The sequence below is a fragment of the Myotis nattereri genome (genome assembly GCF_964212035.1).
Source record: "Myotis nattereri genome assembly, chromosome: 3".
NCBI lineage: Eukaryota > Metazoa > Chordata > Mammalia > Chiroptera > Vespertilionidae > Myotis > Myotis nattereri.
The window spans coordinates 160,155,728-160,172,288 of NC_138077.1; the positions used below are offsets into that span (position 1 = coordinate 160,155,728).

The 16,561-nt window shown below is 44.5% G+C and overlaps 1 protein-coding gene across 1 annotated transcript in view; it reads left to right on the forward strand.

Annotated features, from left to right (window-relative positions):
* The first annotated feature begins 2,057 nt into the window (after positions 1 to 2,057).
* The window catches only part of PIGK (phosphatidylinositol glycan anchor biosynthesis class K), a 100,158-nt gene continuing 85,654 nt past the window's right edge, over positions 2,058 to 16,561 (forward strand). The window contains exons 1-3 of the mRNA XM_081086537.1: positions 2,058 to 2,176; positions 5,587 to 5,640; positions 7,509 to 7,600. Of these exons, the coding sequence (XP_080942663.1) occupies positions 2,084 to 2,176; positions 5,587 to 5,640; positions 7,509 to 7,600 (239 nt within the window). The 5' untranslated portion in view covers positions 2,058 to 2,083. The remainder of the gene's footprint in view (positions 2,177 to 5,586; positions 5,641 to 7,508; positions 7,601 to 16,561) is intronic.

Consider the following 16,561-nt stretch of genomic DNA (forward strand, 5'->3'; position numbering starts at 1 on the left):
ACAAAGCATCTGATTTATAGAAGGTGCTCAATAAATTCTAGCTTTTGCTTCATTTAATCTGCTACCATCAAAATTGCTATTCCTTTATCGGTAATGCATTTTCACTTTTCATATTTTGTCTTCTGTGTTCTCATGTTTTACAATATATGCCAAGTCTTTGCTCAAATCTCTCTTCTTTAGTGAGGCCATCTGAGTTAATATTAGCCACCCTCTTTAATACTGTAATCTGTCCCCCATCCCAGCATTCCTAACTCTTTTACCCTGTTCTATTTTTCCTTTTCTCACAGAACTTATTATTTCTGGCAATCGCATAAAATACGGCAAAGATTAATCTCAAATTTTTAATGAAGATCTCATTCAAATTCATATGTAAAACAAAGCTATACACAGAAAATTTACATCAGAGAATATACAGATAGTTTATGGACACAAGGAAAGACATTAAACTTGATAGTAAAGATTTAGAAGTATAACAACCTTGAGGTAACTTTGTACCAAGGAATTTAGAAGTGGAAAACTGTTAAAATTCGGTGTTAGGTTGTATATTTGGATGGCACTGTAAATTTGTACACTTTGGAAAGCAACATTATTAATAGCCACTAAAATTTTTATATCTTTTAACTCAAGATTTCGATTATAGAAAAATTATCCAAAGAAAATAATTGAACAAATGTGAAAAGACAACACACAAAGATACTCTTTACAATATCATTTTTATAGTAAAGCTTAGAACCTTTGTATTGTCCATTTGAAGGGCAATTACTTTGGCTAAGGCATCCATAGGGATGGAATTCCATGTTACCTGTCAATGCTAAAATGATGAAGATTATGAAGCATCTGTGGACACAAAAGGGGCCACGTACTAAACCTGAGAAGCTCAGTGGAGGCCTGCATGGAAGGCCTTACAAACTCGGAGACCTAAAGTAACCACATAGGATGGTCTGAAATAAAACTGCCTAACTGAAAGCGAGTCATGGCAGTTGGTCATGTCCTAGGCTGGTAACTTCCTTGACAGAGTTCAATCTTTACCTTAACTGAACCTGTGTATTGTCTTTTATAATCTATGATAACATACCATTGGAATAGCAGGGTAATTTCCTTTTTCCAGACCCCTCAAGGCACACTCCCACCAGAGAAGGAGACCACAGAGCCCCTTAATATTATTGTTATCGTGTTGTTAATTATCCTATACCCACCAATGTAAAAGACGTATGTGTTTATTCGTTTACCTTTAATCCAGTCCCAGAAATGTTCCCGCTTTGCTTTCTCCTGCCTCCCTAATCTATCACCAATGGATTTCATGTAACCCTCTTAGTTCTTCTCTGATTCTAATGTATAAAATAAGATGCAAAACTGCCATTCTCTGGAGCGTTTCTCAATCCATTGAGACGTTGCCTCCCAGCAACGGTCAACAATTTGGCTCAAACTATAAACATTCTTACAGGTTGAGACAGCATAAACACATGTTTATGTCGTGCTATTTGAAAAACAGAATTTAAAATTGAATGCATATAATGAACATCATTGAATAAATATACACGACCTTATTAAGTCCTCAGACTGTCTTTTAGATGATTTAGCTCCACAATTACTGAAGAAACAAAAACGTAACTACTTCCTACATGTTCATACTTTCAGTAAGTAATAGGCCTCAAACGTGTTGCAGCACCCACCTATCTTTCTATTTGCATAAGATCCAATTAATCATCTTTTTGGGCTTACATGCTTGCTCTTCCCACCGCATCCAGCTTCATATATTCAGAGAATTGGCAGCACTACGCAAAAAAGGAATTAGCTTCTGAGAGCTTGTGGGATCACAGGTTTGTCTTTCTCACCTTTCACACTTGTATTTCAAACCTGTATACTTATTTTACAATGTCCAAATTGAAAATGCAATAACGATAAAGGTTCGATTCCCTCTATCTTCACCCAGAAAGCCTGGGAAACTCCAGATCTGGGGACAGACGACAATCTGGCCACCTGGAGAGGAGGCGGGTGTCGCAAAAAAAACACGCAAGCCCGCCGCGCTGCTTTACGGCACTCGCTCCGCCCACTCCGGGTGCCGTAGGCTGAAGCCGGCAACATGGCCGCCACCTTCTATTGTAGCCGGGCTGTGGCTCCCCTGGCAGGGTTGCTGCTCTTGTCCTTCGGCAGCTTGGCCACTAGTCAGATCGAGGTAGGAGTCAGGCCCTCCGAGCGACCGGGCGCTGGGAGGACAGCGTGGTCGGGGCCGCGAGCGCCCAGCCGATGTCCGATACACAGAAGCCGAGGGAAGCCTCCCGGAGTCCTTCGCCTCTTACTGGGCTCCCTGGGATGTGGGAGAGTGTCACGGGGCAGGGCTTTCTCAGTCTGTTGCAGCCTTTTAAACCGACGAATTAAAAGAATCAAATTCTGGGAGAGGGGCGAGCACCCGATCCTCTGCGCCCGGTGTGCACGCCCTGCGGCTGAAAGGCGAGCAGAGCGCAGCCCTTTCCTGCTGCTAAACTACCGCGCGCCGCTCGGCCGGGAGTCGAGTGGGTGCGGTGTTTGGGTTTTGGCTCGCAGGACGTTCGGGCCTCGCGTAAAGCTTGCACTGTGCCCCGCACTCTGATAAGAAACACCGCGCCCCTCTCTTCAGTCTAGATCTCTTCTAGCACCGTCTTCAGGGGCCCGTGCAGTCAGCAGGCATTTGAAGGTCTGTGTCCCAGCCGTGTCTTCTCTCTGCCCCATTTCCCTAGGGGTTGCTCCTAGGCGGGAAGCCTGGGGCTTTAAACAACAAGCACCTCTCTTTATCGCACTTTTTAATCAAAACTAAGTTCTGTGTTCTGAGCTTCTAAAGTTGCTTTTACCTCTGGTTTAATGCAGGCCTGGTAATTTCTTGCCGAGACCAGTGCAATTACTGCAATTACTTTATCTCGTTTCCCCCCAGGCTTCCAAACTCCCCTCACTTTGAGTTGCTAAGTTAGTCTTTATAAAATGTAAACCTGATCAGGTTATCCTTCTGATTGAATCTTTCCCACTGCATGCCGAATAAAGTTAGCATCATGCTTTGGCCTCTGTCCACTTTTCCAGCTTTCATATTGGAACCCATTCTGCCCATCACCTCAGTACATTGAATTTAGATCAGTGGACTGCAAACTTTAAACGGATATTGAACATGCACTCCCTCTCTCTCTTCTCTCTCTCTCTCTCTCTCTCTCTCTCTCTCTCTCTCTATATATATATATATATATATATATATACTCATGAACTACTGCTAATTTATATATTCAACATTTATAAAGCATATTTTTGAGGTAATATGAATATGAATAGGAGTTCTATTTTCCTCCTTTACTCTAGTGAATTATCTTGTACACTTCAGTTTGGATGCCATTACTCTTTTTTCCTTTTGATTGTTACTGTGCTTTTTCACATTACCATGTTTTATACTGCCTGATTCTTTTGTCCCTTTAGTGAGATGCAGTAAAACCTTTCCCTATCCCTTTCCTTTGATATTGCCGCTGTAATTTGTACATTAAGCTTGTATAGCATTCATCGATTATAACTCATGTATGCTTTGTATTATCTATTATTCCATCATTTTTCACTTGGAGTATGGCTCCCTAACTAGTCTGCATCAAGTCATTCTTTCTTCCCTTCAGTCTATTCTCCAAGCTACAGCCAGAGTAACTTTTAAAAATGCAAATCTGATCATGTAACCCATGTACACCTTAATATTGCTCTAAGGATAAAGGACACAATCTCTATATGACCCCATAAACAAAGCCCTGCATACTTCGGCCCCTACCCACACCCCCAGTTCTCTCTCTCTTTCAAACTTTTAGTTGTGCTAATCTTTTTCAGTTTCTCAACACCTTTAAGCCCCACCTGCCATTAGGGCCCATATTTCCTTTGTCTGGAACTATCTTTCCTCTTTTCATCTTTTGGATCCTAACCCAAATGCCACTTCTCTAGGGAAACCTTCCCTAAACCTTCCCTCTCCACACCATACCCCCCAGATTAGGTCATTTCCCCCTCTTATACTCTTTCATGATACTGTGTATCTTACCTTGGTAGAATTTATAGGTTATCATCTGCTTAATATATCTAGCAAATTGGATAGTAACCTCTTTGGAGGCAAGTACTCTGATTGTTTTAGCCCAACATTGTATTCTGAGCACTCAGGACAGTGACCAGCACCTGGCGCCCAACGAAGTGATGCGTGAATGAATGAATGAATTAATGACATTGTAGTGTAATGTACATGCTTGTCTTCTGTATTGAACTCGGATTCTTGAGAGAAAGCAGCATGCTCTGCAATGGTTTTTATATCACTTTATATTACGTAGTATCTGGCACATAACTGGTGCTCCACTAATCATATGTAGAATGAATGAGTAACTTTGCAATGGCTATATTGTCTGAAAAATCACAAAAGAATTTTGCTATCTCAACTTTTTCCCTTAAAGTCCCAATGCCCCCTAAAGTCCTAATGATCCAAGAATTTTGGAACTGGAAAGGACATTCAGCTCTCATTTTCTGCTTGAGGAAAATCAAATCTAAAGAGCTGAATGACTTACCCCAGTCTCCCAGGTGAGGGATATGACCTGGGCTATAAAACTCAGATCTGCGAATCCCTAAACCAGTGCTTTATGCACTATCACACATTGCTTTTTTAAAGCATCTAGGTAGCTGTTGAGAATGGTTAAAAATAAATATGTGTGTATGTCTGTGTATGCACACACACACATTTGAGTGATTTTTTAAAAAATTTAATTCCCCCTGAAATTTTCTTGCCAGTTGAAAATTAAAACAGCTATCATAAGTTATACAATTACTAGGTTCCAGTCACCATTCCTATATTCTGTGAGCCAGGTAAATGTTATTAACATTTTTACATGTTATAACATTTTTTGTAGATGGGGAAATGGAGGTGCAGAGAAGTTAAACAGCTTTCCTAAGTTTATACAAATAATAAGTAATAGGACCCAGATTTGGATCCAGGCAGTTTGACTGGACTAGTAATACTGCTTGGGAGCAGCTCTGAGGTCATTATGGTTTATATTCATTATTCTTATAGTATATAATAAAAATCATGTTCATTAGGTATCTGGATGCTGAAGTTTTTAATGTTCCATGCCAGCAAATATAATTCAGATTCACTTTAACAGATTAGTGAAGTGATACATGACAGCATGCCAGAGAATGTGCTCAATAAAATATATCGGTAAGTTCAAATGAAGTAATTGGAAACACCCAGCGCAGAGTACGAATGAATATTGAATGAAATTTCAACAGGAAGGTTATTAATTGTTATGTTTAGAATCAGGATATGAAATAAGTCATTCACAATTGGAAGACTGAATGGAAAACTAGAAGCATATAAGGAAGAGATGACTGGGATAAAAACAAACAGCCCCTCCCTAAAATAATGCCCCCTAACAGAAAAATCAAACTCTATTGGTCCTTCATAGGTCAAAAACTAGCATCTTTATAAACTTACATAATGATAATTTATTGTTATTATAACTGTAAAAACTCCATGGATCTTGACTGTCCTTTACCAGTCTTTACTCTGGGAAATGTGGCTTTCTTCTAATCTTTTTGCTATTATTTGACTGATAGGAACAAGCAGAGCAGTTCTTTAGAAGTGGCCACACAAACAACTGGGCTGTTTTGGTAAGTAAGTTCTATGAAGGTATACCATTCTATTCACTTAGATATGTGTCTAAGAAATTTTGTGTGAATCAAAATTTTGAAAATAAAATTTATTGTATCATATTACCAATTGGTTCAGATATACATTATACTATTTCTGCTCAAGTTAGGGAACCTGTAGATTCTTTGCTCCTGATGGGTAGTGATTTTGTTTCTAGCTTTTTGGTTTTGATTTTTGCTAATACAGGCAGTGTTATAGTGGAAATCCTTGAATACATATTTTTGCATACTGATATGAGCTAAATCAAAAGATAAGTACATTTTCAAACTTGATGTATATTGCATGTTACCCTTTTAGAAGATTTAGTTTAGTTTATGTTTATTTTAGTTTAGTCAGTAGAATATGAGTATTCATTTCCCTGCACTTTTGCCAGTACTATGAATTGCCAGACTTTTTGGATACCTATCACTTTGATTTGTGTTTTTTAAATTATGATAGAAGTTGAGCATCTTTAAGAGTTTTATTGTCCATTTTTAATACTCTTGTTATGAAATGCTTGCTCTCATCCTTTGCCTATTTTTCAAAATCGGGTTATTGTGTGATGATTGTTTCAAGTTTTTCATTTCAGTTAGGATTTTATGCTATTTTTCACGTATGAAGTTTTACTTTTTTATGTAGTAAAAAATTTTAGTTTTTTTCTTATTGGATTCTAAGTTGAACATTTATTTTAATAAAAAGAACTTGTAGTTCCTTTCTGTTTGCAGGGCAAGAACATTTATGCTAGTCTCAAAACTAATGTATTTACACTATTAGCAGAGGCATGTGATAGGAGGTAGAAGGGTGCTTGATGGGTAGGTATATTACCACCTGACCCCAACCTCTGTTATCTCTTTGGAATGCATTCTCAAGAGACCTGACTTTTGAGATATGGCATTAGATTTTTCTAGTTCTTTTGATATCATTTTTAGGAATCCTTTTTTAAAATGCCAATTTGTGTCCCTTTAAAACTTGTGTTTTTTATATCAATATATAAAAATAATTGCAAAGCATTCTACAAGTAAAGTTTTTAAATGTAAAACTAGTTTGCATTATTTCTAGTTTTCTGTTCAGTTTAACAGCTTTATACCAAACACATTCTCTTATGTACAGATAAAACTGTTTTGTATGTTATGTTTTAGTGTCTATTTTATAATTTTCACAACTAAAATTAGGAAGAAATCTAGAGTAAAAGAAATATTATATAACCCAATTCTGTGAAGGGATTATGTGCACTGTCTTTGATTTTAAAGAATTGAATCTTTTAGAAACAGGAACTTTCTAGAGTCACAGAAATTGAGGGTAACTAAGTTGGTTCACTATTTGATTGAATTCACCCAAGATTTTTTTTTCTCTTAAGCTGAGTGGCCTCTTTATTTAATGCTAGTTGTAAAAGACCTCTCTCTAGAGCAGCGATTCTCACAGGGGTCGCCTAAGACCATCGGAAAACACATATATAATTACATATCGCTTTTGTGATTAATCACTATGCTTTAATTATGTTCAGTTTGTAACAATGAACATACATCCTGCACATCAGATATTTACATTACGATTCATAACAGTAGCAAAATTACAGTTAGGAAGTAGCAACAAAAATAATTTTATGGTTGGGGGTCACCACAACATGAGGAACTGTATTAAAGGGTTGCGGCATTAGGAAGGTTGAGAACCACTGTTCTAGAGAGATTGGTTTTATTGACAATTCTTTATGTGCTTTGCTGTTTCTAAGCCTGAATTATGATATACTCTTTCTTTAGGCATCTCTATATCCTACCTAAAGAAAAATAATTCTGTACCTTTGTGGCTTATTTTGATTCATAAAAATAACATATTGGTTTTAATACTTTAGGTGTGTACATCCCGATTCTGGTTTAATTATCGACATGTTGCAAATACACTTTCTGTTTATAGAAGTGTGAAGAGGCTAGGCATTCCTGACAGGTAAGAATTCATAATAAAGAGTAACTCTGAACTTTAGTAAAAATCACTCGTAGATGATTGTTTTATTACATTTGCATTTTTGTGTTGTTTTTTAAAAAGATAAGGAAATTTGAAGGTTTTTTTTTTTTTATTGTTGTTAGAACATACCACCATGTATAACTTACTTAAGACCATAATGGAATATTATATAAAACATCAATCAATACTAATGTAAAAATTGAGATAAAGTAAAACTTATTTAATCATTAAATGCCTCAGTGTGGGGTTTTGACTGCAGACAACAGAAGACAATTCTGACTGGTTGAAGTAGAAAAGGAATTTATGGAAAGCATATTGATTAGTATGTTTCCCAAATTGATGGGAAGGCTGTAGCTGTAAATAGTCAGAAACAAGGAAGACTAGGTAGCAGAGAAGACATTTCTAAAAACAATGACATAAAACCAGTCCAGTGACAACAATGCAGCTATGAATTGCTGAAGTCTAGACTTAGGTACTGCATAGCTACTACCATTGCCTTTGGAAACTTAATGTTGGTACTGCTGCCTGCTGCCAAAATCCAACCTTCACTGTCCCAGCTTCTTAGTCTCTAGCTCTTAATTTAGAGCCCTTGGAAGGATGTGAAATTGTCAGCATAGATGAAGTGCCCTTGTTAATGCTCCATGGAGGTTGGTGGGGCAAGAAAAACTATATGGCATTGTTAGCAGTTCCTTATTCCCTTTTTTGCTTCTATGGTATCCTGTGTATACTTTGATTATAATATGATTATACTAATCTAGTATGTTTCCCTTACCCTATAGTAGAAGCCCGGTGCATGAATTCGTGCACCAGTGAGGTTCCTCGGCCTGGCCTGTGGGATCGGGCTGAAACCAGCTCTCTGACATCCCCCGAGGGGTCACAGATTGCGAGAGGGTGCAGGTCAGGCTGAGGGACCCCACCAGTGCATGATCGGGGCCGGGGAGGGACGTGGGAGGTTGGCCAGCCGGGGAGGGACCATGGGAGGGCTCCAGGGCATGTCCTCCCGTCTTGCTCAGTCCCCAACAGCTGGACCCCAGCATCAAGCTAACCTACTGGTTGGAGAGCCTTCCCCCTGGTGGTCAGTGCCCATTATAGCGACTGGTCGACCGGTCAACTCTCTGCTCCCTGGTGGTTATTGCACGTCATAGCAAGCGGTTGAGCAGCTTTAGCATATCATTAGCATATTACCTGTTGATTGGTTGAACGGACGACCAGACAATGGGACACTTAGCATATTAGGCATTTATTATATAGGATTATATAAAAGCCTAATATGCAAATTGACCAAATGGCAGAATGACTGGTGGAACGATAGGTTGCTATGACGTGCACTGACCATCATGGGGCAGATGCTCAATGCAGGAGGGAGGTGACTGGCAGTGATGTGGGGGCAGGGCCGGCAAGCGTGTAGTGCCAGGCCAGCCAAGGTGGATGCCAGCAAGGGGCCCCCTGATCACCCCACCAGTCACCCCATAGATGGGCCCTGATTGCCGGTGAGACCCAGGAACCCTACCGTGCATGAATTTCATGCACCAGGCCTCTAGTTAGATTGTGAAGTCCTTGAAGGAACAAGGATTATATTTTATTTCACTTTGTACTTCCAACATCTAGCACAGGGCCTGTCACATAATATGTTCAGTTAAGTGCTGGATAAATAAACACTTGACTAGGAAATATTTTATCAGTTAGGCAAAGCAAGCACAAGTTTACACTTTAAAAGTAAAAACACTTTTATCAAAGAAATTGTGTTAGTCTACTTTTTAGCAAGTGTTAATCTGATATAAAAAACATTTTAATAAATAGGTTGCCATAATTTTATAATACTATTTCAAAATATTGACTCAGGAAAAGGGATTTCAGTGGTTATGAGTGAAAAATAAAAACACATGCTCATATGATCTTCACAATTGCCCTCCAGCCTGTTATTGTTTTATGCCTAAGTTTCGTGGAGGGCAGGTATCTTGCACTTTGTGCCATATTTTCTCCAAGATTTTTGTTATTATTTGCTTGGTTTGAGCTTCCTGAAACATTTTACTATTTTAAGGAAATTTTTGGCCCTCAAATAATTGTTTTGGAATAAGTTGCTATTTCATTACCTTTAAAATGTTTAATATGCTTAAGATGAGGAAGTGATAAGGCATTATTAAGCTGGGATTAGTTTTAAAGTTAGTATGTGAAGCAAAAATTGAGCCAAAATTATTATTATTTTTTTTAAATATATTTTATTGATTTTTTACAGAGAGGAAGGGAGAGAGATAGAGATAGAGAGTTAGAAACATCGATGAGAGAGAAACATCGATCAGCTGCCTCCTGCACATCTCCTACTGGGGATGTGCCCGCAACCCAGGTACATGCCCTTGACCGGAATCAAACCTGGGACCTTTCAGTCCGCAGGCCGTGCTCTATCCACTGAGCCAAACCGGTTTCGGCCAAAATTATTTTTGAAAGTTTCTTTCATTGGGGGTTGTTTTTTTGTCTCCTCATTTTGGCTGTTTGGGTTAGTGACTATATATTAGGTAGATCCTCTACATTTCTCAGTCTCTACTGTAGGACAGTGTTAAAGGCTGTTTCTGACAAATTAGGTCAGGCAAAGACCACCTCTGCTTACAGACTGATATGATTCTGACTTGAATTGCCCCCCAGGCAATCATCCTCTGGTATGGCAAGTTTTTTTCAACAGGGTGGGGCAGTTGCTTCTGCCTGGAGGCTAATTGTTATTTTTAATCTTTTAAGTAGCCTCAGGGCAAGGTGTTTTCCAATAGGGTGTGTCAACTGTCTTCCCTGCAGGCAAGACAAATGTCTTATGTGGGAAAGATGTCCTCAGCTGGGTGAGGGAATGACTCAGCCCAGGAAACTTGGGGTGTCTGCCTTCTGAGCTCTATCCCCTGAGTCCCCAGTCCTGGCTTCTGCTCTCACAGCTCCAGTCCACTTCACCTTCTCTCTGCCGGAGCACAAGGTGGGTGGCTCCACAGGGAATTTTGTGCATTGGCCCTTTAAGAAGGTGCCTGAATTTTCAGTTGCTTTTCACAGCCAGATGTTATGTGGGTACCTTCCTCAGTCTTGGTGCTCTTTGCTGGGGGGCCCAGCTTGGGGATTAGATCCCAGAGTTCTCAGTGGCAACCCCCCACAGCCGAGATAGCTCTCTGGGTCTTCAGTTGCTGTCTGTGGGCACCCAACCAGCCCTTTCACGCCTTTGCCCCTCCTACCAGTCTCTATGCAGTCTCCACTTTCAGTCCTCGGGTATCAGGGTTCTCTCCTGCGAGTTTTCTGTTGATTATTCAGGAATTTTTTCTTTATTTTAGTTGTAATTCCAGTTTGTTCCTGGGAGCATGTCCGTGCAGCATCTACTTACTCTGCCACCATTTTTAGTCCCCTTGAAATTTTCTTAAATAGCACATAAAGTACAGTATAATATTGTTTTTCATCAGATGTAACACAGCCAGTTCTTCCTTCTTTGGTGGAGTCCTTGATGAAGTGGTTTACTTAGGCCTAGGGGACATGTTATATGAAAAATCTACATATCTTTAATACTAGACTTGTGATGCTCAAGCTGTGAGAAGCACATAGGAATTGAGATTGACTGAGGGAATATAGAATCACTAGAGGCCCAGTGCATGAAATTCATGCACGGGGCCGGGGGGAGGGGTGTCCCTCAGCCTGACCTCTACCCTCTCTAATCTGGGACCCCTTGGAGCATGTCCAACACAGGGATCGGGCCTAAACTGGCAGTCGGACATCTCTCTCACAATCCGGGACCGCTGGCCCCTAACTGCTCACCTGCCTGCTGGCCTGATCCCCATAATTGCTCTCCTCTGCAGGCCTGATTCCCCTAACTCCTCTCCCCTGCTGGCCTGATCTCCCTAACTGGTCTTCCCTGCCAGCCTGATCACCCTAACTGCTCTCCCCAGCTGGCCTGATCACCCCTAACCACCTCTGCCTTGGCCCCGCCACCATGGCTTTGTCCAGAAGGACATCTAGAAGGTTGTCCAGAAGATGTCTGGTCTAATTAGCACATTATACTTTTATTAGTATAGATAGTTCCCATTTCATGATTACTTTGGGGAATAAACTTTGAGTATTAGGGTAGGTGAGATCTGTCTGTCTTTTTTTTTAAAGATTTACCTCTACTACAAGTTGGGTGGATGTGAGTATTTATAATGATCCCTGTCTGATAAACTATTTCTATAATTAAATCTAGTAGCTTTTTGGACTATATTTTCTTACTCTAAATTTTAATCATTTGTGAGATTAATACTTCTAATTTAAACCTCTCATTTTTCATGTTCCCTTATTCATCAACTCTAGTGTATGCAAAATAGAGTTCAAATCCCTTATGGTGGTACATAAGGTTTTTGCAATCTGGTTCCAAATATGATATTCTAATCATTTAATTTCTGATTATTTAATTTCAATCCAGTCAATTTCTTCTTCTAAGTCCATGAATTGGCCTCTGTCATTGCCTTATATTGGTCCTTCCACCAGTCTTTCTGTCATCTCTACTTTCTAGTTTTTCTATGCCCAAATTCAATCCATGCATTTTCTAAAACTTCCTTGGTCCTTCTTGCATAAATAATACTTTATTTATATTTGTACCATGGCATCTTTTTGTATGTATTGATCTTACTTATTCTAGGCTGGTTCTGATACTATGTTTGTATTCCTCACAGTGCATTCTTTGGTATATTGTGCACAGTTGAATGAATGAATGAATGAATGAATAGTACGCTTAAGACCCCATCTAAGTGGAACCTAGTTAGTCTCAGCTAGAGAGGAAATATTTATAAATACTGTAAGTTTGTATTCTCTAAAAATCCTGTTACTCAAATTGTACTGAGATAAATGTGTTCTGTAGTTGATTTTATCAAACTACTAGAGGCCAGGTACATGAAATTCCTGGCCTGCACCCTCTAGCAGTCTGGGACCCCTTGGGGGATGACTGCCTGCCGGTTTTCTTCTGACTACTTTAAAAATGTTCTCTGCCTTTGTTTTTTTTGTAGTTTCCTTCTAATGCACCCAGGTATTAATTTTCTTTCTCCTCGTAGTCCTTGCACTTTGGGACCCTTCGGGGGATGTCTGACTGCCAGCTTAGGCCCGATCTCCGGGGATTGGGTCTAAGCCGGCAGTCGGAACTCCCTCTCGCAGTCCAGGACCCCTTGCTCCTTACTGCCTGCCTGCCTGCTGCTCCTTACTGCTTGGCTTGCTGCTCCTTAGCACTGCCGTGGAGGTGGGAGAGGCTCTTGCCACCGCTGCTGTGAGCCCGGCTTCTGGCTGAGCGGTGCTCCCCTTGTGGGAGCTCACTGACCACCAGGGGGAAACTCCTGCATTGAGCATCTGCCCCCTGGTGGTCAGTGTGCATCAGAGTGACCAGTCGTTCCACCACAAGGGTTGCTTAGGCTTTTATTATATAGACTAGGGGCCCCAGTGCATGAATTTGTGCACCTTGAAAGGAACTGTGGGCTGTGAGGCTGCAGTGGGCACAGGGGCGGATCTCAACTCATCCTCTATGCCCCTTCCCAGCCCCTCCCACCGTGGCCCCCAGCCCCCTGTTTGGCAACAGCCCACTCCCACCACCACCGCCGCTCCCACATGCTGACAGCACTGGCCCTGCTTGCACCCGCTGATGGTGCAGAGCAATTGGGGCCAGCGCCAGCAGCGGGTGCGAGTGGGGCCGGTGCCAGCAGCGGGTGTGAGTGGCGGTTGCTGCCCCAATCACCCCTCAGAAGCAGGGGGAGGTGGAGAAGCCCTCAGGCGCGATTCAGGCCAGCAGTTGCTGGTGACCCCCTAGTAACAAGCAGACTAGCCCATCAGCAAGGATTTACATAATAATAAATGGGGGAGTAGTTTCAGCTACCAGTGTCTGGACAAACAGAGGTGGCCCCTAGGTCAGACCTTTGCTAGGGCTTCAAAGGCACCCAGCCTTCAGGGGGTTTCGGGGAGTTCTCTGTCTATGCTTATCAGATAGTGAAGGCAATAAACAGTTTCCCACAGCACCCACTGAGGGCACCGAGCAATTGGTACTGGTGCTGGCAGTTGGTGCGAGTGGTGGCTCCAGTGCCGGCAGCGGGTACAAGCAGGGCCGTTGGTGGCAGCAGATGCAAGAGGCAGCTGCCGGCCCCAATTGCCCCTTCAGGAGCAGGGGGAAGTAGAGAGGCCCTGAGGGGTGATCGGCGCTGGCAGCTGCCACTCACACCAGCTGATAGCGCTGAGAGATTGGGCCGGCACTGGGCGCCGGCAGTGGGTGCAAGCGGGGCCAGTGCCGGCAGCAGGTACGGGTGCCCACAGTAGGTGCGAGTCCTCGGTGGGACCGTGGCTGCGGGAGCAAAGAATTTTCAGTAACCACCAGAGGCTTGCCCTGATGACAGTGACTGGCGCCCCGCCTTGGTCTGGCATCCCCGCTCACCTCCACCGTCCCACCGTGGCCAATGCCTGCCATGTTCTGCAATCTGCCACCTGCTGCTGATGCCTGCCATGTTCTGCAATCTGCCACCTGCTGCTGATGCCTGCCATGTTCTGCGTGTGCCCCCTGGTGGTTAGCGTACATCATAGCAACCGGTTGTTCGGTTGTTCTTCCGTTCAGTCTATTTGCATATTAGGGTATATATATATATATATTTACTAGAGGCCCGGTGCACAAAAATTTGTGCACTCGGGGGCGGAGCGGGGTCCCTCAGCCCAGCCTGTGCCCTCTCGCAGTCTGGGACCCCTCGGGAGATAACGACCTGCTGGCTTAGGCCTGCTTCTGGGTGGCAGAGGGCAGGCCCAATCCCTAGGTGCAGCCCCTGGTCGGGCTCAGAGCAGGGCCGATTGGGGAGTTGGGGCACCGCCCCTGTCATGCACAGAGCAGGGCGGATCGGGAGGTTGCGATGCCACCCTCAGTCACGCTCAGGGTAGGGCCGATTGGGGGGTTGGGGCACTGCCCCCTGTCACACTCAAGGCAGGGTCGATGGGGAGGTCGCGGCGCCACCCCCTGTCACGCACAGAGCAGGGCCAATCAGGGGGTTGGGACTCCGTACCCAGTCACGCACAGAGCAGGGCCCATCAGGGGGGTTGGGGAGCTCCCCCTGTCACGCACAGAGCAGGGTCGATCAGGGGGTTGGGGAGCTCCCCCCGGGCACTAACAGAGTAGGGCCGATAGGGGAGTTGGGGCAGTGCCCCCTGTCACACACAGAGCAGGGCGGATCAGGGGGTTGGGGTGCTGCACCCTGTCACACTCAGGGCAGGGCTGATGGGGAGGTTATGGCTCTACCCCGTCACACACAGAGCAGGGCCCGTGGGGTGGGGGGGTTGGGACCCCGCACCCAGTCACACACAGAGCAGGGCCGATCAGGGGTTTGGGGCACCGCACCCTGTCACAGAGCAGGGCCGATCAGGGGTTTGGGGCACCGCACCCTGTCACACACAGAGCACGGCCCATCGGGGTTGGGGCACTGCAGCCTGTCACACACAGAGCCGCAGGGCGATCAGGGGTTTGGGGAGCTCCCCCTATCAGGCACAGAGCAGGGCTGATCAGGAGGTTGGGGCGCCTTCCCCTGTCATGAACAGAGCAGGGCCGACAGGGAGGTTGTGGCCCCGCCCCCTGTCACACAGAGCTGCAGGGCAATCAGGGGGTTTGGGTGCTGCCCCCTGTCACGCTGATCCCGGTGACGGGAGGCCTCGCGGCTCCGCTGATCCTGGTGCTGGGAGGCATATTACCCTTTTACAATATAGAATAGAGGCCTGGTGCACGGGTGGGGGCCAGCTGGTTTGCCCTGAAGGGTGTTCTGGATCAGGGTGGGGGTCCCCACTGGGGTGCCTGGCCAGCCTGGGTGAGGGGATGATGGCTGTTTGCAGCTGGTCACACACTCTTCAGGGTGGGGGTCCCCACTGGGGTGCCTGGCCAGTCTGGGTGAGGGGCTGAGGGCTGTTTTCAGGCTGGCGGGTGACTGAAGCTCCCAACTGCTCCTTTTTTTCTTTTTTCTTTTTTTATTCTGGGCCAGCTTTAGCTCTGAGCCTCCAGCTCTTAGGCCTCCGCTGCTGAAAGCAGGCTTCTGGCCTTTGTTTACCTTCTGTATTTGAAACAATGTTGTGATCCTGCTGGCTGAAGCCCGGCGACTAAAGCAGGTTTCTGGGGTTTTGTTTAGCTTCTATATTTGTAACATAGTTGCTTAGAGTTGCAGCTCAGAGGCCGGCAGCGGCAGGCGGGGAACGTTGGAGTCCTCCGTCACTGAAGCAAGCAAGCCTCATGTTAGCTTCCAGCTGCCTGGCTTCCGGCCGCCATCTTGGCTGGCAGTTAATTTGCATATTGTCCTTTTTAGCCAATGGGAAGGGTAGCGGTTTTACGCTAATTACCATGTTTCTCTTTTATTAGATAGTATACTAGAGGCACGGTGCACAAAAATTTGTGCTCTCGGGGCGGTCCCTCAGCCCGGCCTATGCCCTCTTGCAGTCTGGGACCCCTCGGAGGATGTCCACCTGCTGGCTTAGTCCCGCTCTCTGGTGGATCGGGCCCAAGCTGGCAGTCAGACATCCCTCTTGCAGCCTGGGAGCCCTCGGGGCATGTCCACTTGCCAGTGGGGAGCAGGCCTAAGCTTCAGTCGGACATTCTTAGTGCTGCTGAGGAGGCGGGAGAGGCTGGGTTGTGGCTGAGTAGAGCTCCCCCTGTGGGAGCGCACTGACCACCAGAGGGCAGCTCCTGCATTGAGCGTCTGCCCACTGGTGGTCAGTGTGTGTCATAGTGACCAGTCATTCCCAGTCGTTCTACTGTTAGGGTCAGTTTGCATATTACCCTTTTATTATATAGGATAGAGGCCTGGTCCATGGGTGGGGACCAGCTGGTTTGCCCTGAAGGGTGTCCTGGATCAGGGTGGGGGTCCCACTGGGGTGCCTGGCCAGCCTGGGTGAGGGGCTGATGGGTGTTTGCAGGCTGGTCACACCCCTTCAGGGTAGGGGGTCCCTACTGGGGTGCCT